General features: G+C 43.2%; 1 protein-coding gene across 1 annotated transcript in view; it reads right to left on the bottom strand.

Moving 5' to 3' along the window:
- Prkar2b (protein kinase cAMP-dependent type II regulatory subunit beta) overlaps window positions 1–22,027 on the bottom strand; it is a 111,585-nt gene that overhangs the window by 38,936 nt on the left and 50,622 nt on the right. The window contains exons 3-4 of the mRNA XM_004652879.2: window positions 9,899–9,951; window positions 2,523–2,606 (exon numbers count right to left, since the gene is read on the bottom strand). Coding sequence (XP_004652936.1) covers window positions 2,523–2,606; window positions 9,899–9,951 — 137 coding nt within the window. The remainder of the gene's footprint in view (window positions 1–2,522; window positions 2,607–9,898; window positions 9,952–22,027) is intronic.

Below are 22,027 nucleotides of genomic sequence, written 5' to 3'. Positions count from 1 at the left end.
GAAAATGTAACAGTCATACTTGTCTTCAGTACACTCTGGTGGCAGTGAAGAGGGTAGAATTAAAGGGGAGAGAGTGATGGTGACATGGGCCAGAACAAAAGAACGAAAATAGAGAGCTGGGGATACAACTCGGGGATCGAGCAGTTGTCTGGCATGCAAGAGGACTTAGCTTCTTCAATCCCCTACATTGAAGGGAGAGGGAAGGAGAGAAAAGAATTCATTTTAAGTAAAAATGTACCTGTCCAGACTATACAAGCAAAGGCTTGTTTTTTTTTTTTCTTTAAAGTTTTAACATATTTTAAAATAGCTTACTGTAAGCGTAAGTTGAGAAAGATGAAGTTGGAAAGGATTTAACAGACAGGATAGGCTGGGCAGCATCCTAGAAAAGCATACCACCAGCAACTGTGCCATTTTTGCCTGTCCTCACTTAGTCACAGAAACGGCCTGAGTGTCACTGCTGAAGCATTTCAAGTACCGATTCAATGCGTAGACAAACAGACAGCAAAATCTCACAAGGCAGCACCAAAATGCGGAACTTGACCATTATCCTGCCCAGCTCTAGGTCTTTGGTCCTCAAAGTACACTGCAGGTCAGAAGCATCAACATCATCTGGAGTCTGGGAAAATGCATGCTTTCTGTTCAGTTCAGACCTCCAGAATGTGCATTTTAAACAACACCCCCAATGATACTCACACATATTAAAATGTGAGGGGTACTGTTTTCAGTGACTTTGGAAATTCACTCACGTGGTGTTCTAGTAAAAATGTAACAACGACAACAGAAACTAGAGAATCCTTAAGGGCAGCTGCCCCCTAAATAGAAAACTAGGGATTAAATTTAGGCCTGTTTAATGTGGTTTTTTTTTTTTTTTTTTTTTTTAATTTTGAACAATGAATTACAGCCCTGACTGGACCTTGTCTTGGAGAACATTTGATCCACAGGCCAGATCATCCCAACTCAGGCAATGAGCCAGGCCTTCATTCTCCAGCACTCACTACAGCTGGCTCAGGAATGGTGCTTGGTAACTGTGGAGTCAATGGAGTCAGCAAAAAACTTGGGAAGACAAAGAGACATGTCAGGGTCTTTCTGAACAGCTGAATTCACACCAGGAGAGTGTAACTAAACTCAAGGGATCAGTGTAACTTGACCTCAGTCTTTATACCATCACTTTATCACCATCACCAAATCTCCCTAAATGACTACTCATTATTAAATATACATATACCAATAAATATGAAAGAACAAGTCAGGCATTCTTGTTTTGGAACCATGCAGGGTTTTTCTGTTTGTTTTGTTTTGTTTTTTGAGACTCCAGTGCATATGAAAAGACTTAAGTGGAATATGCTACTTCCAAGACTGGAACAAAGATGGAAAGGACATATTTCCTGCACTCAAGAATGGGTGAATGAAATGACTGATAGATCTTTCGCATGGTCATTCAGGCCTATCAGAGACAGTAATCTGAACTCAGAGATGGATACACAACTCTTGACTGTGTGGTCCTAAAATCCAGTTTTCAGTCATAAAATAAAATTCATGTTCCTGGAGGACATGATGCAGAGATAGATGATACTAGAAACAATCGAGATTTTAAAAAGTGCTTCATGGAGTAAACATAGCCCAGAACAGAAGAACTGGCATGACACAGTGCCATAATGTTTCAAAAATGTCCTTCTTAAGTGGACCTCATCTCGTGTCAACCTAAAATCTAGACGATGTGAAGTCTGAGACACAAGTTGAGTTAAGCTACAGCAGCTGATTCCTCGCAATGCAAACAAGGCAGCAGAAGTGCTTTCCTAAACGACCCCCGGACAAAACCACAGTCTGCGACGGCGAGCACAGACGTTTAGCCAGGTGTGTAGGGAAAAATCTGAACAGCGTGCTTACCATGAATGTCCTAGAAATACTCTAAGCCAAGAGGTCCAAACTCTTTCAAAGAATGAAGCACTCTCTTGCTCTCGGGAGGCTGAGTACAATGCTGCTTTAAAAACAGAGGGAGCTTCTGCACATTCAAATATTCCTGATGCCATCTACCCTAGGGGTAGACAGAAACTGCAAGGTTCTAGTTCCTTCTTACTTGTGCCATCTCAGGGATGGGGTTTCAGCAAGTAACCTGGAGGAATGAGGTAACCTCTTCCCCTAGGCAAATAGTACAGGCTGCGCTGTGTGTGCGCCTCCTACCTCCGTTCTCCTCTCCTGCAGTTCCAACCCTGGCAAGTGCACACATCGGTTACAGCCTCTCCCCCATGACCCCAGGGTGGTATTAGCTCGGAAAGGGGTGACTCAGGCCCTTCCAGAGGTTTTTTTTTTTTTTTTTTTTTTTCCTGGTTTTTCAAGGTCTTCAAGGCAGAGTCTCACTAGATCAGGCTGACCTGGAATTCACTATGTAGTTCCAGGGTGGCCTCGAACTCACTGTGATCCTCCTACCTCTGCCTCCGGAGTGCTGGGATTAAAGGCGTGCGCCACCGTGCCCGGCCCTTCCAGAGTTCTTAACCCATTCCTATTATTGAGATTTATCTTACCGGGTCCAGGTTCTTGAACAGAAGGATGTCTTTGCAAGCCTCTTGCAATCTATTTCTTTGATCATCAGTTTTGGGGTGTATAATCTAGAGAGGCACAAAAATTAAGAAAACAAGAACAGCAGTCAGTACCAATCGAAATCTCACAAAACTTCAAAGGACTGCTAGACGGAATCGTGAGCCCTCAAGTTCACTTTCGGGTGCCACTAGACTCGCTTTAGGTGACTAGCGGGAAAAATAATACAACTTGTCCCAAGGTGGTAGCTAGTCCTCAACACAGCGCTTCACTGTTTTTCCTCCCGGTCTGGCCAGCACATCATGTAAAAGTGCGCGACTGCCTGGAAAGATCCCAAAGTTCCCTCCCATCTTAACAAGGATGTCACAACTGGACGGCCGTCACTCTGTTTCCATTGAATTTACTACTCCTCACAGATGTAGCTTTCTCCTTTGAAACCGGATAAAGTCTCCAGAAGAAAGCAAATCCTTAACTGTATGTTCTGTACTGTATTTTAAGCAAGCCTAAGGAATGGAGGACGTCCCCAGTATGTGTAGACTATGCCTAGGCGTGCAAGCTGCATGTATTATTTATCAGGTGACGTGGACGAGTATCGCCTAGTGAAGGGAGTCCCTGGGCTCTTTCACTAAAGGTCTCGGAGGTCCCGCAAGGGCCCGTGTTCAGAACGCATTTTGCAGGCAGTGGAGCCCCTAAGCGATGGGAGCCGGGCTGGCAGAAGTAAGCCAGAGAGGGTGGGCTCGGAAGGCTGTACCTGCTTCTCTTGCTGGCCCAGCCCTCTCTGCCTCCTGGCTGGTGCCTGTGACAAGCCACGGCCACATGTCCCTGCCACCATGGACTGAGCTGTTCTCACGGCCATGCCTTTCCCCCAGCACGAAGGGCTGAAACTGTAGCCACGTAAACCTTTCTCCCTTGAGTTGTTTCTGCCAGCTGTTTTGTCTCAGTGACACAGAAAGGAACTAAACAAAGGGTAAACGACATGTAAACCTTCCTTTATTGTCGGACTGAAATTCACCTGAAAGCAGATGCTAAGATGACAGAGAGCTACGCAGACGCCTTCCAAGCGTAGACCACACCAACCAGACTTGCCTGTTTCCGACCGGAATACGGAAACCTAACACAGCACACAACATATAAATTCCTTCTGGAACGTCAACACACAGGTGTGCCTGCCGGACAGCTGTGTCCTCGAGGAGCGGGTGGTCTGTGCCGTAATAACCCCGCCCCACTCTTGGGGCCAATTCCAGCCTCTCTCCTTTCTCCCCTCGTTCACTTCCTACGAAGCCCTCACAGAGAAGCCTCTTCCTCTCCTCCTGTTTTCCCCATCCTCCTGGGTTTTTGTTGCTGTTGTTTGTTTTGTTTTAAGATAGGGTCTCACTGTAGCCCAGGCTGGCCTGAAATTCACTCTAGTCCCAGGCTGGTTTTGAACTCACAGTGATCCTCCTCCCTCTGCCTCCTGAGTGCTGGGATTAAAGGTGTGCGCCACACCTGGCTCCCTCCTCCTGTGTTTTTTTTTTTTTTTTTTAATTATCAAACACTTCTAAACTATCTGTTTCTCAATCCTACCCTCACTGTTACCATTTACTGCTGTTTCATCCGCTCCCACAGTCCCTGGGTGCCCAAGGCTGCCCCCTCTGTGTGCAGGACAGTACTCAGTGGGAAAGCAGGTGTGGATGCTCTGGCTCTGCTCTTGTCAATTGCTCAGGAAATGGCCCTCACCCCGAGACTCATCTTTTCCCACTGGGCTTGATGGGACTCTAGAAAGAGAGTTCTTCAGAACACCAAAGCCTTAAGGATTTATCCAAAGTGTGATTTTTTTTTTAAATTACCCTAGAGGCCTTTTCTGTTTTTCTTAAAATTTCTCATTTAAGGGCCGGAGAGATGGCTTAGTGGTTAAGCGCTTGCCTGTGAAGCCTAAGGACCCCGGTTGGAGGCTCGATTCCCCAGGACCCACGTTAGCCACATTAGATGCACAAGGGGGCACACGCGTCTGGAGTTCGTTTGCAGTGGCTGGAAGCCCTGGTGCGCCCATCCTCTCCCCCTCTCTCTCTCTGCCTCTTTCTCTCTCTGTCTGTCGCTCTCAAATAAGTAAATAAATAAACAAAAAATTAAAAACTTCTCATTTAAGGTTAAAAATCTTACTTGTTAAACACTTATGTGGCATTTAAAACCTTTCAGGGATTTTTTAAAAATATTTTTATTATTGATAAGCAGAGAGAGAAAGGGAGAAAGAATGGGCACGTCAGAGGCTCTTGCCTCTGCAAATGAATCTCAGAAGCATGTGCCTGTTGCTTTGTACATCTGGCTTTATATAGGTGCTGGGGAATTAAGCCCAAGCTTTCAGGCTTTGCAAGCTAGTGCCTTTAACTACTGAGCCATCTCTCTAGCCCTCCAGAGACTATTTTAAGGGACCAACAAATACCAACTCATTTCATCCTATTTCCAGACCACAGAAAGCAGGTGGCAATTTGGTGGTAGGAGAATGAACTTGCTCAAGTAATTCTTCATAAATTGCAGAGCAGGACTCATGGGGGATCAGCAGGGTACAGAGCTGGCCCTTCTCACCAGGAGCAGGAAGCCACACCTGCAGGCAAATATGTGCTGTCCGGCCCTGTGCTAAGAGTTTCACCATTGGCAATGACTGCAGGGAAAACAGGATGTTTTTCTGATACATGGAAATGTCATGAAATTCAAATTCAGGTATCCATAAAATAGTCTTAATAGCACCTAGGCATGCCATTCATGTATGCACTCCCTATACTGCCTTCGAGCAATAAGAAGCTTCAAGAAAACGTCCAAATCCTACAAATTCACTTCCTGGAAAAAGTTAACTTTCAGTGGAAATAATTAAACAAACAAAACCCAGTACATTAAGCATTTGCCAACTCCTGCTCAAAATCTCTGCTGCCTTCCAAGAAAAAAGAAATAGAAAAGTAGTTAATATGGTTACTGAGGCATGTTCTTTACAGAAGACTCCATATCGCTTAAACTTTTATTTTTTAAATTTTAATTCATTAATTTATTTGGGGTAGTGAGAGAGTATGGGTGAGCCAGGACCTCTTGCCACTACAAACAAACTCCAGATACATGCGTCACTCTGTGCATCATCTGGCTTTATGTGGGTACTGGGCAATCAAAGCAGACTGGCAGCCTTTGCAAGCAAGTCCTTTAACCTCTGTGCAATCTCCCCAGCCCCCAAAAGACTGTCTATCTTCCATACAAAGGAAATCTGCACAAGATATTTTCATTTTGTCCAAGCCATTCTCCTCAAAGTGCTGAAAATCATCTTTCAAAACATTCCATCAGCACACCCCATTCTTCAGTCTCCACCCGCACCTGAGCCCTCGGCCCAGCCATGCCCGCCTTCACCAGAACCTCACGCTCCCCTCCTGATGGGCATCAAGCCAAGATGCAATGTGGGCCCTGGCAAGATACCAGCCAAGGACTTTTAAAGATTTTTTTAAATGTTTTATTTATTTACTTGCAAGATAAAGAGAGAGGGAGAGAAAGGGCACACCAGGGCCTCTAGCCACGGCAAATGGACTCAAGACACATGCGCCACCTTGTGTATCCAGCTTTACATGGATTCTGGGGAATCAAACCTGTGTTCTTTGGCTTGGCCGACAAGTGCCTTAACCACTAAGCCATCTCTCTAGCCCCCTCACCTTTTTAATAAAAGATATATATTTAAAAGTATTTTATTTATTTCAGTCTGGTAGCTGTCAAGCCAAGATGCAATGTGGGTTCTGGCAAGACTCCAACCTGGGGCTTTTGAATCTCCATGCTTTGGTCACTGCACCCTTAGCAATTCATATATTTTTAAAAATTTTTCTTAATGAGAGAGAGGGAGAGAATGAATGAACTGGCACACCAGGGCCTCCAGCTGCTACAACTGAATTCCAGATGCGTGTGCCATCTTGTGTGCATATGTGACTTTACAGATTTGCATCACTTTGTGTGTCTGGCTTACATGGGATCTGGAGAGTAGAACATGAGTCCTTAGGCTTCACAGGCTAAACCACTAAGCCATCTCTCCAGCCCCCTCCTTCTTAAAAATGTTTGGTCCTATACTCCTCTGTACCCTTCTTTTAAAATTTTTATTTATTTGTGCCAGAGAGAGGGACGGAGGGAGAGGGAGGCAGATGAGGGAGAACTGGCACACCAGGAGCTCTAGCTACTGCAAATGAACTCCAGATGCACCCATTCTGTTCACTACAGTACACTGGGCCCCTGGCCAGAAGGCCCTCCAAAGAAATTCTGTAGTGTAACTGAACAAAGAAATACTCCACTCTTAGATTTATCTGCTCTTCCCACTCAGGTTACACATGCTAGGATATAACCCTTAAATTCACAAAGGCATTTCAACTAAAAACCCAATTTGTAATTTTCCAAAGTGAGCCTTAAGTGTTTGGATTTTCTTTAAATTCATATCAGAGGATAAATATCCTTTATAAGTTTATGGATTTGATAATTACATAGGGTCCCAGAAATAATGTGGAATGTCCAAATGCAAAATTACTTTATCAAAATAGAGTATACATTTTTCTCATAGATACTGTTCAATATCCATCTAGACATAATTTTGACTTCTGTAGTAATCATTCCTGAGGTTTCAAACCCACAAAAAGTATAATTTTAGTATGCTGTCAAGAGGAAAGAATAGTCAACATAACTGAGAAACCAAAGCACTTGATCATATTCACTGCCTGGCAACTAATAAATTGATTTACAAACAACCTTAGAGATGTAGCTATTATAAGGGACAAGTTTTTGAGGGAGTCCCCACCCCACACAGATCCCACATTCTGCAGAAACTGCCTGCCCTTATTTACAGAAATCGAGTCTAAGTAGCCACCTCAGAGTTTTTGGTTCTGCCTCAACTCTGGACACCACTAAGCCCGTCAGAGATTCTGGAAAACCAGGAACTTGAGCTGAGAGACACGGCATGAAGGACAGGGTAGAAGGTGTCCTTAGCAACATGCCAGCCTGTACCCTCATTGCCAAAGAGCTCCTAAGTCATGGCCTCTGAACTCCTCTGGAATTATAAGACCTCCGAACGTGCATCCAATAAGCTCTTCCTAATAATTTCTCTTCTATGTTTATCTCTATTTGATTGGCAGCCAAATGAATCTTAATTAGGCTGGGAATGAGCCAGCCAGAACACTTTACTTCTCTCACAGATTCAACAGTAGCTAAAATTCCTCTCAAGATCTCACAATTTTTGAGTCGAGATATTGCATATTGATTTCAAACTGCACTCCTTAATTTAGATTTTTTATTACTAATTTAAACTACCCCAGATTACCCTCCATCAGTAAATTTCATCATATTCATTTATCCAAAAACATTTAAAAAAAAAGTGTGTGATTCTCAAATGTTACCAATTATTGTTTCGGCCAGACATGTAACTGAAGTGTATGATAGGCATGGTTGCATTTTTCACACCACATAAAATAGTAATAGCATGTCACAGATTAGTTAAAAAAAATCTTGCCAGGCATGGTGGCACACACCATTAATCCCAGCACTTAGGAGACAGAGGCAGGAAGAACACCATGAGTTCGAGGCCAGCCTGGGGCTACTGAGTGAGTTCTAATTCAGCCTGGGTTAGAGTGGGACCCTGCCTTGAAAAACCCAAAGCAAACCAGACAAACAAACCGTTCTGACTCTTCCACCTTTGGGCTCTTTGTGGCAAGGAGCTTCGTGTTGTAATGAATTCTACTTTTCTATATAAAAACTCTAACTCATCGAAGTACTTTTAAAAGCTACAGAAATAGGTTTTAGGGAGAGTGAGGGTGTGTGCATATCTGAGAGTATACTGTGCATGTGCGCCACGGCACACAGATGGAGTGTGTGTGTGTGTGCACGTGCATCTCTGCGGGTACGGTGCGCACGTGCACCATGGCCCACACGTGGCGATCTGAGGACAACCCTGGGATGTCTGTTCTCTTCTGCCACCCTGCTTGAGACAGCCTCTCTTGCTATTCCCAGCCGGCCCCAGAGCTTCTGGATTTTTCTGGTCCCACCTCCTATTGCCTTGGGCTTTGGGATGCACTTGCAACCTTTTTTTTTTTTTTTTTTTTTTTTTTTTAGTATTTTTGGTCACTTTCTTTTGAGATTTTTCTCCATCTTTCTTTTTCTTTTTTTTTTTTTATTAATTAGTTTTGTATTCAGCAACTACAGTCAGTTTGGTACCATTATTAGGCTCATCCATGATCTACTCCCTCCCCATGGCCCCTCCTTGTTGAGGTACATGGGTCATGCACTGTGGAGTTAGCCCACAGTTGTGGGTAAGATAAATGTCTCTGCATATCATGACCCAACATGTGGCTCTGACATTCTTTCCGCCCCCTCTTCCGCAGTTTCCCTGAGCCATGTTGGGTTCAGTTTTGGTCTGCTTCAGTGCTGAGGTGTTGGGGGCCTCTGAGGCTCTGGCTCTCTGATTTGGTAGGAGTTGCTTTTTCTCTGTGTTAGTCTCTTTCCTCCTTGTGCTGGTATCCAATTTATCAGGAAAACAACATCCTTGCTTGTTTCACCAATTTTCCTTAGTTTCAGCCGGGGCCCTTCTGAGCTATGATGGGGTGGCTTGGTGTCCAGACTCGCAGGTGCGCTGTTAAACTCAGGGTGGCAGGCTTGCTAACTGCGGAGCCATCTCCCCAGACACTAAAACAAGTTTTTGTTTCTCCTTTTTAAGGCTAAAGAGGGGGATTTCTGAAAAGTTCATGCTTAACAAAAGAAAAGTAAATCACTACTTTTCATATCCAGACACAATAACCTTTTATTTTGTTTACTTCTTATAAACAAGTAACAGGAGAACCAACTCAGAATACAGCTTAAAAATGCATCAAACCACGCTGGAAAATATCCTTAGAAAATTACTGGAGCCTCCAAGAAATTGGATGGTGAGCAAACTATTAAGAGACAGCAATTAAACAAAATGACAGGTGGCGCCTGACACTTGTTGCAAACTTCACGAGGCCGGCTTCAGAGTCTCGCTGCGTGCTGCTCTTGGGGAGCAGGGCAGAAGGGCCTTTTCCCCAGGCCTTTTCTTTACTAGAAACACTTTCTAAGCAAAAAGCATTTATCATGGCAAGAAAAAAGCTGAGAACATTTTCGTCATCAAGGCATGTTTTGCAAAAGGAACAGAAACTTAACTGCAGTAAGCACCACATTCCTGTTTCCTTTGATCTGACAGGCATGTTTCTGGAAAAAAACAATTCTATAGGATTGGAGAAGTAGGCTGTCAGAGATAAGATGAGGTAGAGAAACAGGTAAAATAATTTCATTATCTCTTTGTTAGTGTGGATATCCGTCAGCATTTCTAATATCAACAATTTAAAATCAATTACTGTAGGAGACTACATACCCTGGACTCTGCATCATCCTCCTCTTCGTCAGGATTATAAGCCTCTGCACAGACTACAAGCACAAAGAAAGGACATCTTAAACATCTGGTCATCAAAAACATATACATTTTCTGTATGAGTTAATAAGCAGAAAGCGTACCACATCATTTTATAGAAAGCTGCCATTAATTTCAGGGCTAGTGGCCTGTCCTGTAAAACCGATTACACGTCATGACTTATGAGAAACCCCTTGGAATACAGAGTCATGCTTGAAGCATTGGCCACTGTTTTTTCCTTACTCCTATTCAAAGCTTAAACCCTTTCATCTTCATCTTCAAAGGAAAGAAATGCTGAAGGCCTAAAAATGACCTAAAAGAACTTAAACATAAACAAAAAAGCATAAATATATAATTAAACGCTCAATTTCATCATATAGCTATGAGGCACTTTCATAAATTATCTATAATTCAGTCATTCAGGAACAAATGTTATCAATATTGTGAATCTTCCCTTCCAGTCTTTCTTCTGAGCTGAGTTTGTAGTGAATATGCAACTTCAAAAATCTGCTTTTCTCATTTAACGCTAAAAGAATTTTACATGTAAGTATGGTTTATAATGGCTGTAAATTGTTTCTTATTGCTAAAACTAACTACATTCCCAATTCTGAACATTTAAGATGGTATTTTATTAAAACACCTTTGCAATAAACTTCTTCATACATAAATATTTACATTTGCATTTATTTTGAACCATGTTGTAAACATCCTTCCAAAATGTTGGGAGACTAAAATGCATGATAATTTTGAAGGCATATTTATCACTATGTTTCCTTACAAAGGGATTGTACTCATCCATTGTCCTTCAAAGAGTGAAAAAAGACTCCTCGAGCTACACAAAAGAATTGAGTGTTAGTGTTTAAAGTTTTATTCAATTTAGCAGAAAGAATTTAAATGTTTAAAAATTACTAAATTTGAACAATTCTGAGATGTTTGTAGGTTGTATATATCTCCTCCTCTGTCCTTACCTATGGGGAATATTTTCTTCTTGACCATTTTATCTGTTAGATTGCAAATAATCACTTTATCCAATTTGCTTTTACTGTTCATTACAAAACTTTATAGATTATGAATACTTATGTTTAATGTATAACAGGCACCAAGGAAGCAAATACCCCAAGTGTGACTTATGCCCAATATCAAACATCACAGGAGTACCAGTTTTTGAGTTTGGACACCATTTTCTTACTTGAAAATCTTAAGATTTGCTACTTCAGTTGTTTTTTTTTTTTTTTAATGTAGGTGCTTTTACTTTTACTATTTACTTTATATGGAGTTTATTTTGGAATAGATACATGGCGTGAAATGACAAAGGACAGGCAAAGTGCTGACAAATATCTTCTCAGGGTCTCAGAATGGCATCAAGTACATTACCCTCAATAGTACTACCATCGCCATTTTTTATGAGAGAGAATTGGCACACCAGGGCCTCCAGCCACTGTAGTCCAACTCCAGATGCATGTGTCCCCTTGTGTGTCTGGCTTACATGGGATGTGGGGGAGAGTCAAACATGGGTCCTGAAGCTTCACAGGCAAGTGTCTTAATCGCGAGGCCATCTCTCCAGCCCCGCTATCAGCATTTTATCATAAAACCTGACATAAACCTCTTTTTGCTGTACTGCTTTATATATCTAGATAAGTGGTTCTCAAGCAGGCCCAATGTTGCCCTTCACAAAGGATATGTGGTAATGCATGGAGACACTGAATCACAACTGTAGAGGGCTGGGAGCCTATTGACACCTAGCTGGTTGGGTCAGGGATGCAGCCGAACATCCTACAGTACACATTATAGGCCTTTTAAAAAACTTTTTTATTAACTTTTTTTATTAATTCGTTTTGTATTCAGCAAATACAGTCAGTTTGGTACCATTATTAGGCTCATCTGTGACCTACCCCCTCCCCATTGGCCCCTCCTTGTTGAGGTTTATGGGTCGTGCATTGTGGAGTTAACCCACAGTTATGGGAAAGGTAAATGTCTCTGCATATCATGACCCAACGTGTGGCTCTGACATTCTCTCCAGCCCCTCTTCCACAAAATTTCCCTGAGCCATGTTGGGTTCATTTTTGGTCTGCTTCAGTGATGAGGTGTTGGGGGCCTCTGGGACTCTGGCTGATTTGGTAGTTAATTTTTCTCTGTGTTGGTCTCCTTCCCCCTTGTGCTGGTATCCAGTTCATTAGGAAAACAGCACTCTTGCTTGTTTCGCCAGTTTTCTTAGTTTCAGCTGGGGCCCTTCTGAGGTATAATGGGGTGGCTCTCTTCTTAGGATCTACATTATAGGCCTTAAAGGTCAACAGAGCTGAGGCTGACAGCCCCTGACCTCCTGAGTTCTCTCCTATTCAACCTCACAGCACTACACTTAGGTGTTAATATCACATATGACAGTTGAAAGGCTAGGACAGGAAAGGCCAATGTCACAAATCCTTGTGAGTGACAAGACCCATATTTGACCCTAGGATTGTTGAGACTGTCTTGATTCCAAAACCCTTGGAAAAAAACCACTATTGTACACTTGGCTATTTTGGTAAATTTACCAGCACAATGCCTGGACTTGCACTTGTACCTCAGAAATGCAGAAGAAACAGACCTGTCTCTTGGGGCAGAGTCACATCAAAGACCTTCACTGATGCATACAACCAGAATGCCAATTTAGTAAGTAACTTCCTGGATAAAAGATGATGTCAGCATGACCAGCCAGTTCTCTCCCCGCAGGAAAACCACAGCAGCAGCTAAATTAAGAGGGTGCCTGGCGGGTAGGAAATGATTAGTTAGGAGTGTGAAGTAAACGTCTGCTGGTCTCAGGCTGGCGATCCCGAGGCATCCACACTCTCTTGGCATGGCCCATTCTGCCAATGCAGGGGACACACCTTAGTTGGGCTATCTACAACTTTCCAGAGGGCATGAGGACCTCCTTGAGTTCTAAGGCGACGTTCTGTAACTATCTCTGTGGATGAATAATGAGAGACAGGACTGCTCCATCATCTGTAGAGTTAAATAAGGGCCTGTGTTCAGAACTTTTGACTCTCCAGAGCACAACAGAAGCAGAGAATTAAACCAAACGCAGGGTCCTTGTGTGCATGAGGCCCAAGAAGGTGATGCAGTGCCCAGGATCAACACACGGAGCAAGAAAAGGTAGCAGGTATCATCAGTTCTCCAGGAAGCTTGGGATCTACATCCTCTGATTCATGAATATTGATCACAAACTTTAATTCCAGATATCAACTTATTCCTCTAATCTCTAAACTTTTAGCCAATCAGCGCTAACTAAAATAATATGAAATAACAATATATTATTTTCAGACAACTTATTAGTTTTCTTCGTATTATTCCGTACTCGACACCCTTGTAACTTAAAACACCTACTTTATTGTAAAATGTTGTTTGTCTGTCTGAGCTGGAGCTGTTTCACTGAACTATCCATGTCGTCCGCATCGTCAGGACTCGGTTTGGGCAGAGCTGCAATTATTTACCTCCAACAGCTGGATTACAATGAACGCGTCTGCGCTTGTGTGAAGCACGCTCCTTCCAGTCACTTAGTCTGCTGCCTCTAAGATCTCTACCAGCCACCAGTTTTCTTCCAAATCTCTCTAAGCCAAACTAAAACATTAGGTGAAGAGTCACCTCTTCGGGCTGGAGAGATGGCTTAGCAGTTGAGCGCTTGCCTGTGAAGCCTAAGGACCCTGATTCGAGGTTCGATTCCCCAGGACCCACGTTAGCCAGATGCACAAGGGGGCGCACGCATCTGGAGTTCGTTTACAGTGGCTGGAGACGCTGGCGTGCCCTCTCTCTCTCTCTCTCTCTGTACTTCTTTCTCTCTCTGTCACTCTCAAATAAAAACAAACAAACAAACAAAACCTTAAAAAAAAAAAAAAGAGTCACATCTTGAACAGAGGTGTTGCTCAGGTCTTGTGTAGTGTACATGACGTCCTGAATTTAATTCCCAAAACCACAAGAGGGTGGGGGATAAAGAAAGTACAAGTTATATCTTGACCTTGACCTGCGGGACTTTTTTGTTGAAACTCCACTTCTATGCTCATCCTTTGCACCCTCCCAACGGAAAGGGAGGAGCCCATGCTTATTATTTACCAAACCATACTCTAACAAACATGAGCAAATGTGCTGTGTCTCCAGCTGGGCTTTCCACCTGCCAGGGGCTGGCTGGGTATCCAGATTCCCTGACGGTGACAGGGCGCATTGCCTGGCTCAATAGATATTTAAATGGCTGGCTGACCGATGAACAAACCAACCTACTTGAAAGTGGAGGTGATGTTTCCTCATAATGTGTTACAAACTCTCAAAACACATTTTAGGTGAGTGAATGAAGAGGGGCTATGAGTTATTTGGTCAAGAAATAGGTTGGAGCTGGGCGCAATGGCTCGTGCCTTTAATCCCAGCACTGGGGTGGCAGAGGTAGGAGGATCACTGTGAATTCGAGGCCACCCTGAGATGACATAGTGAATTCCAGGTCAGCCTGGGCTAGAGCGAGACTCTGCCTCAAAAAACAAAAAGAAAAGAAAAGAAATAGGATGGGAGCTTGGAAAATTGGAATGCAAAACGTGGCACAAATGTCTGGTGCTTGTTTGCAGTGGCAACAAGCCACGGAATCCTATGTGCACATATGCACATGCGCACACACACATACATGCAAATTAATTTTTGTTAAACCTCACACATATAAAAGGAATGGGGACAGAGAAGATAAGTAAAATGAGTGCTTCTATCTCGTTCACCAAAGGGCCATGTACAGAGGTTACGGAGCTCAGTAAATATCTGAACAGTACATAAATACATACCAGGTTCTTTGAATGGCTCATCAAACCAAAGCTTCCAGATAATTTGTGCTGCCTCCTGTCTGTTGAAGATGTAGTGGCCCTACATCTTCCAGGCAATCTGAAATTCATCTTGAAACTATATAGTTTATTCCTTGGCGATTAAACAGTAGTGAGAGATGCAGCCTTACACTATACTGAACTTTCACTGTTGGGCTGTGCGTACATGCCCACACCCCCATTTTCAGATACGATACCGGTTGTAGAGAATGAGCTAAGAGCTTAAGCATTTTCTCACACTGCAGGCAGAGTATGTACATTGGTGTAGCCAGACAGTGCCACAGATTGCAGAACAGACAGCAAAATAAGAACTGCATCAGCTTTGCATCTTGGGGAACTTGGCCCTCAATCTTCTCATGCACTATATTTATAGTGTGGCAGACAGAGGTTATGCCAACTCCCAAGTTTTTCACCAAAATGCTTCACTTTGTATCTGATGTTTGAAATTCAGCAGACAGACAACTTGACATTAGATAAGAACACAAGAATGCACAACCCATTGTGGTTTCTGCCTCCTGGCTCACAAAGAATAAAGAACTCTACGAACACAGCCCTGATGCTGGCTGTACATAGTATATCCTCCATCAACATGCACCGAAAGAATGAAAAGAGAGTATGGCTTTGTGGTTGAGAGACCTTTGGTCTAGAAAAAAACTGACTTTTATACAATGTACAAAAGTTGATTTTCCATCTTCTCAGTGCACTAAGATTTTTGCAAACTTATTTAAATAACAATCAGCTTAAAATAAAGCTATTATAAAAACACAGGCATATTAGACAATAGAATTCTTACCCAATATGGCTAAACTTAGCTTATTAAAGTAATAATGCTCTCCTGCAAAAAGAAATTGTGGTGTATAATTGTAAAATGAGGGCATGAATCTCAACCAAGAAAATGGTTCCAAGGGCAAAAATTGTTATTCTTTTTTTTAAAAAAAATAAGACAACAAATATATATTAAATAGATACATAATAGTAAATCACTCTGGGTCAGTTAAAGAATTTAGTCTGAAAAGACTTGGAGAGTGATAATGAAACAAAGACTGAGGAACACTGGTGTGACACCCCAATCGTCATCACTAAGCGAAGAGAAAGAGTATGGGATGTTAACAGGCCTCCCCTTCCCACTCTGTGTAGGCAGCTTAGAATCCATCTGCTTTCACCCATCAGTAATTCCCAGAAGCCTGAATTCACAGAGGAGAAGCATTTGGAAACTTGCCCTAAGCAGAAAAGTTCATTGTGATCCCAAGTCATACGCAAGCCAAAGACCCTGAACAAACCTAATTTTATTCTTTCATAAAACAAATTTTGAAGCTAGGCATAGTAGCTCTCGCCTATAATCCCTGAACTCAGGAGGCTAAATTAGGCCTGTGGTAAGTTCAAGGCCAGCCTAGGCTATAGTGTGAGTTCTGGTCAGCCTGGGTAAGGTGAGACCCTGCCTTAAAAACTCAAACCAAGCCAAATAGAAACAACTTTCGAGATGTGAGAACGAGAGAAAGCAGAAATGAATGACACATAAATATATAGATGCATAAATAAGTAAAGGCATAAGATTATGTAAACACTCTAGTTACATAATATAAAATGTAACTTGTTTTATCTATATATTTTATGTAACTTTAGATATGTATATAATGTACTATGTTTAAAATAACCATTGAGAAGTTTCGCCCAGAAAGACATAAACAGAGCAGTCACGACAACTCGGTTTGTAAAATCACCACAGGACACAGAAGAAAAAGAAGCCACCAGCAGCTTGGAGGACAGAAGACGACAACTTCACAGTTAGTGAGGAGTGGGGAATGCTTACTGAGAAAAAGAGCCACTTGCTCCCTGTTACACTCCTGGCATCTGGAACAGTGACTGGCACGCAAGCATGGGTTAGTAAAGACGGTAGAAGAAATGAAGTGCTGTTAACCTGGGTGCTGACAGTTCTCACTTCTTCCTTACCTCGGCAACACAGAAGCTGCAAGGCCGGTCAGACTGGCTTGCACGGCAGGAAGAGGCATCCTTAAAGTCTCACTGACTTAAAACAATGTAGCTGTACTCCTTGCCCGCAAAGTATGTCCATCTCAGGACAGTGGACACTTTGTTCTGTGAGGTGTTGACTGTGGGCGGAGGCTGGCCATGCCGTCACAGCCCAGAAGGTCACCAGACCTAAGGCAGCGGCACCCTGCTCCGGGGCTGCTAACACCGATCCATGCCTCTTCTGCTAACAGGAGGTATACGTGACATTTTATTGCATATGCCAAGGTCATTCCTGACTGCACAGAGGTGGGCCAGTGCCACCTTACCATGATCTCAGAGGACAAGAGCGAGAATAGTGTGACCAATCCTGATGATGACTGTCAAAGATGGCTCTTACCCACGATGTCTCCATCCCCCTTCTCTTCCTCCCTCGCTCTCTTTTCTCACTGCCCTCTCTCACGTAGGCTAACAAGGCAGACGAGGAAGGATTGAAATCAACCCCACAGTTTACTTAAAAATAGGGAAGAGCTGAAGGTGCAGCTACATGGGAGATGTGCACACAAAGCGCTAGGCTCAATGCCAGGGGAGGAGGACAAAGGAAGATAATAAATAAATAAATAAATAAATAAATAAATAAATAAATAAAGGGGGGGGGGAAGAAATAAGGGAGAGAACATTTTAATTTAAAAATTTATAAAACCGTATGAAATTATTACTTGTAAACTCACGTAAGCCAGATGCGCAAAGTGGCACATGTGTCTGGAGTTCATTCGCAGTGGCTGGAGGCCTTGGCGCACCCAACTCTCTTATCTATTTTACTCCTTGTTTCTCTCAAATAGGTAAATTAAAAAAGAATTTAAAAAAAGAATAACTGAAGACAGCTATCTTTGGAAAATACTCTTTTTATTTCTTGGTAGTGCTAGGAAGAGAATTGCAAAGCCTTGACTATGGTGGGCAAGGACTCTACCACGGAGCCACTTACTAGGTCCCCTAAGTTTCTGTACACGTGTCCCTTCCAGAGCATCACCAGGCAGCGGGCAGTGGGTGGATCAGCTCGTACCGAAGTCCCGTACCAGAAAGAAGCTGCGTGTGTGCTTTGTTGACAGGGATCCAGTAAAGATTTCTGAGCATGGCACTTGAGGCACCTTGTGGGTTTTAAGACACCGATAGCTACAGAGAAACTAAGCAGGAGTTTTGACGCTTTGATTTCAATACTAACTGATAGTTTCCCCCACTTGTAAAACAAACAAACAAAAAAAAAAAGGTTTTAATCATCCAGGTAATATGATTATCTTTTGGCATTTATTTGGCCTGAAATTTTCACTCACATGAGTAAACTAAGTATAGGTGCTATCTGATAATAAAAAATACAGCCACATTTATGACATATATAATTTTTACTTCAGAAACAGTACAGCTATTGCTATTTAGGGCATCTGAATTATGTTATTATTCAGAATTGTACTTCTGAATATGTATTTGTTTCGGCATTAATGGCGCCAAAATGCACGCATGAGAGAATTAGAGGGACAGAAACAGCACGGGGGTTCTGCTAGCTCTAACCATTTTCAGAACAAATACTATTTGGCCAGATTGTTCTGTAAAAAGTCTAGCAAGAATATCGACGCTATCAAATATTACCAAAGTGTGATAAAACAATGAGCATCAGTATTCCAAGACTCAACATATAGAACATTTTGAAAAGAAAATGCAATTAAATCTGATCTATTGGTTATGTAAAGTCAAAAGAAATGTTTATGCAAATAACTTGATTTTCTTCTTCCTGCTTCAGCTTCTCTGACCGGAAATGACAATGGCGTTAATCTATGGGCATGCACATAAGTATTTGGAGGGCAATTTGATGGGCACAACATATCCATTTCATCAAACAATAGGAGCAGCTTCCCCCTTAGAGCCCATGACCTCCCCAGTTGGTTACTCCCGAGCAGACACAGTACTGCTGCACTAAGGCCCAATCCTGACTGACGGCCAGCTGCGTAGCTGCAGGATCTACCGCTGGCTAAGACTGTCGATGACTCCTCAGCCCAGCAACCTGCACAGCACCTTCTGGAACGATGAAGCCAGCCAGCCAGCCAGGCAGCTTCCAGCTCAGTTCCTGTTAGATTTCTCAATCTCTTGTAACCGAAGCATGTGGTCACTTCAGCAGCAGGGTTTCTAAGTTTGTTTGTCTGTTTATATATTTGCAAGCAGAAAGACGGGGGGGGGGGGGGGCGCGAAACCGAGAGAGAAACAGGGTGACAGGGGAGAGAATAGGGGCCTCTTGTAATTGCAAATGAACTCCAGACACATGCACCACTTTGTGCATCTGGCCTTACCTGGGTACTGGGAAATCGAACCTGAATTCCTTGGCTTTGCAGGCCAGCACCTTAATCACTGAGCCACCTCTCCAGCCCAGGGTTTATAAGTATTTTTAAAAGCTGTTTTCCATACAAAGTGCAGAGTGTGGACCCACAGAGAAGATGAAAGAAAGCCTGGTGGGTGGACACCACGGCTTAGGCAGCAGGGGTGATTTAGAAGACCGTAGTTAGTTTTCTTTCCCTATTTGGGCTTTTCAGAGTGTGGTGGTTTGATTCAGGTGTCCCCCATAAACCTAGGTGCTCTGCATGCTAGGTTCCCAGCTGATGGGAGACGTGGGAATTAATGCCTCCTGGAGGGAGTGTATTATTGGGGACTGGCTTATGGGTGTTAAAGCCAGTTTCCCCTTGCCAGTGTTTGGAACACTCTTATGTTGGTCAGGGGGTGATGTCCACCCTCTGCTCATGCCATCGTTTTCCCCTGCCATCGTGGAGCTTCCCCTCGAGCCTGTAAGCCAAAACAAACCTCTTTTTCCCACAAGCTGCTCTTGGTTGAGCGAACCTGACTGCAGCCCAGAGTATTTTTCATTTTCACCGTGAATATATTTATAATCAGAAATTAATGATGAAAATTTTCTCAACCTTCCTTAAACAATTCTATCTCCAAAAAGGGGAACTAAAATTGCTAAAATATTTCCATCTCAAGTAGAAAAAGATTATAAACATGAAAAGTTTCTTCTGTTTTAAAAGGTATCGAACCCTTTTTAAAATGAGCTTTTAGATTTAGTATGTCTTAAAAACATAGAGCCTATAAAATTACACACTCCACATTTTATAGTTCATTCAGAAAATTTAATCAGGAAAGGGCTGGTGCGATAGCTCGGCTGGTAGAACTGCTGGATGCACAGACCTGATGACCCGAGTTCACGGTGCACAATTGTGTGCCTGGGGTTTCAGCGCTGAGAGACGGGGACAGAAAACCTCGGAGGAGTGGCTGGCTAGTCAGTCTTGTTGAATCAGTGAGCTCCAGGCTTGAGGAGAGACCTTGCTTCAGAAAACTGGGGTAGGCCAGACGTAGGGGTGCACGCCTTTAATCCCAGCACAGGGGAAATGGAGGTAGTAGTTTGAGGCCAGCCTGAGACTACATAGTGAATTCCAGGTCAGCCTGGGCTAGAACAAGACCCTACCCCCTACCTTGAAAAAAATATGAGGTGAGAAGTGATTGAGAGAGATCCAATTTCCACCTCTGGCTTTTACATTCAAGCACACCAGCACACAAGAACATACATGCATGCATGCTCACATGCATTTCTGTCACACAGTTGCTTTACTTTTTTCTATTTTTTAAATTTTTAAAAAAATTTTTATTAGAATTTTCCATGATTATAAAAAAATATCCCATGGTAATTCCCTCCCTCACTCACCCCCCACTTTCCCCTTTGTTATTTTTTTTTTTAATTTAATTTATTAGTGTTCATTTCAGTGAATACAGGCAGTTTGGTACCATTATTTAGGCTCATCTGTGATCTACCCCCTCCCATTAGACCCTCCTTGTTAATGAAAATGGGTCGTGCATTGTGGAGTTAGCCCCCAGATATTAGTATGATAAATGTCTCTGCATATCATGACCCAACATGTAACTCTGACATTCTTTCCGCCCCCTCTTCCGCAAGATTTCCCTGAGCCATGTTGGGTTCATTTTTGGTCTGCTTCAGTGCTGAGCTGTTGGGGGCCTCTGAGGCTCTGGCTCTCTGATTTGGTAGGAGTTGATTTTTCTCTGCGTTGATCTCCTTCCCCTTTGTGCTGGTATCCGGTTCACAGGAGAACATCACCCTTGCTTATTTCGCCAGTTGTCCTTAGTTTCAGTTGGGCCCCTTTTGAGGTATGTTGGGGCAGCTCTCTTCTTAGGATCTGCATCTATCTTTTTTTTCCCTTGTTGTTTGTAGTGCAGCTAGGCGGTCGCCATCTTGACCGGAAGTCCCACCTGCGATTCTGTTATTTTTTTTTTAAACTGTATTTTTAAAAATTTTTTTGTTCATTTTTATTTATTTATTTGAGAGTGACTGAGAGAAAGAGAGAGAGAGAGAGAGAGAGAGAGAGAGAGAGAGAGAGGCAGATAGAAAGAGAGAGAGAATGGGCGCGCCAGGGCTCCAGCCTCTGCAAACGAACTCCAGACGCGTGCGCCCCCTTGTGCATCTGGCTGACGTGGGACCTGGGGAACCGAGCCTCGAACCGAGCCATCTCTCTTGAATTCAATAATTCAAGTGTGTGGGCTGGAGAGATGGCTTAGCAGTTAAGCGCTTGCCTGTGAAGCCTAAGGACCCCGGTTCGAGGCTCGGTTCCCCAGGTCCCACGTTAGCCAGATGCACAAGGGGGCGCACGCGTCTGGAGTTCGTTTGCAGAGGCTGGAGCCCTGGCGCGCCCATTCTCTCTCTCTCCCTCTATCTGTCTTTCTCTCTGTGTCTGTCGCTCTCAAATAAATAAATTTTTAAAAAGTAAGTAAAAGAATTATTAAAAAATCATTCACTAACAAATGTTATGGTGAGCGGGGAGATAGTTCAGTCAGTAAAGTACTTGCCATGAAAGCCTGAGTTCAAATCCCAGAATCCAGGTGAGACTATGGACCGTGGTTACACGAGCCCACAATTCTGGTGCTGGGAGGCAGAGACAGGTAGATAGCTGAACAGATGCCTGGGCTCACTGGCAAGCCAGTGTAGACTAACCATAAACCTTGTCTTTCAAAACAGGTTGTCCTCTGACTTCTACATACCTGTGCACAAGTGCCCACACACTCACGTGCACCCACACATGCATCAGACATGAAGCTGGGCTGGAGAGAGGGCTTAGAGGTTAAGGCTCTTGCCTGGAAAGCCTAAGAACTTATGTTCGAATCTCCAGGTCCCACATAGCCAGGCGGGCAATGATGTAAGCACAGTGACCTAGGCAAAGACAAGCAGATGGCCTGGAGCTCAGAGCTTTGGCAA

This window comes from Jaculus jaculus, chromosome 16, assembly GCF_020740685.1.
Source record: "Jaculus jaculus isolate mJacJac1 chromosome 16, mJacJac1.mat.Y.cur, whole genome shotgun sequence".
NCBI classification, from domain to species: Eukaryota; Metazoa; Chordata; class Mammalia; order Rodentia; family Dipodidae; genus Jaculus; species Jaculus jaculus.
Note: the sequence above shows the minus strand (reverse complement) of the source record. Positions and strands in the feature narration are given on the sequence as shown.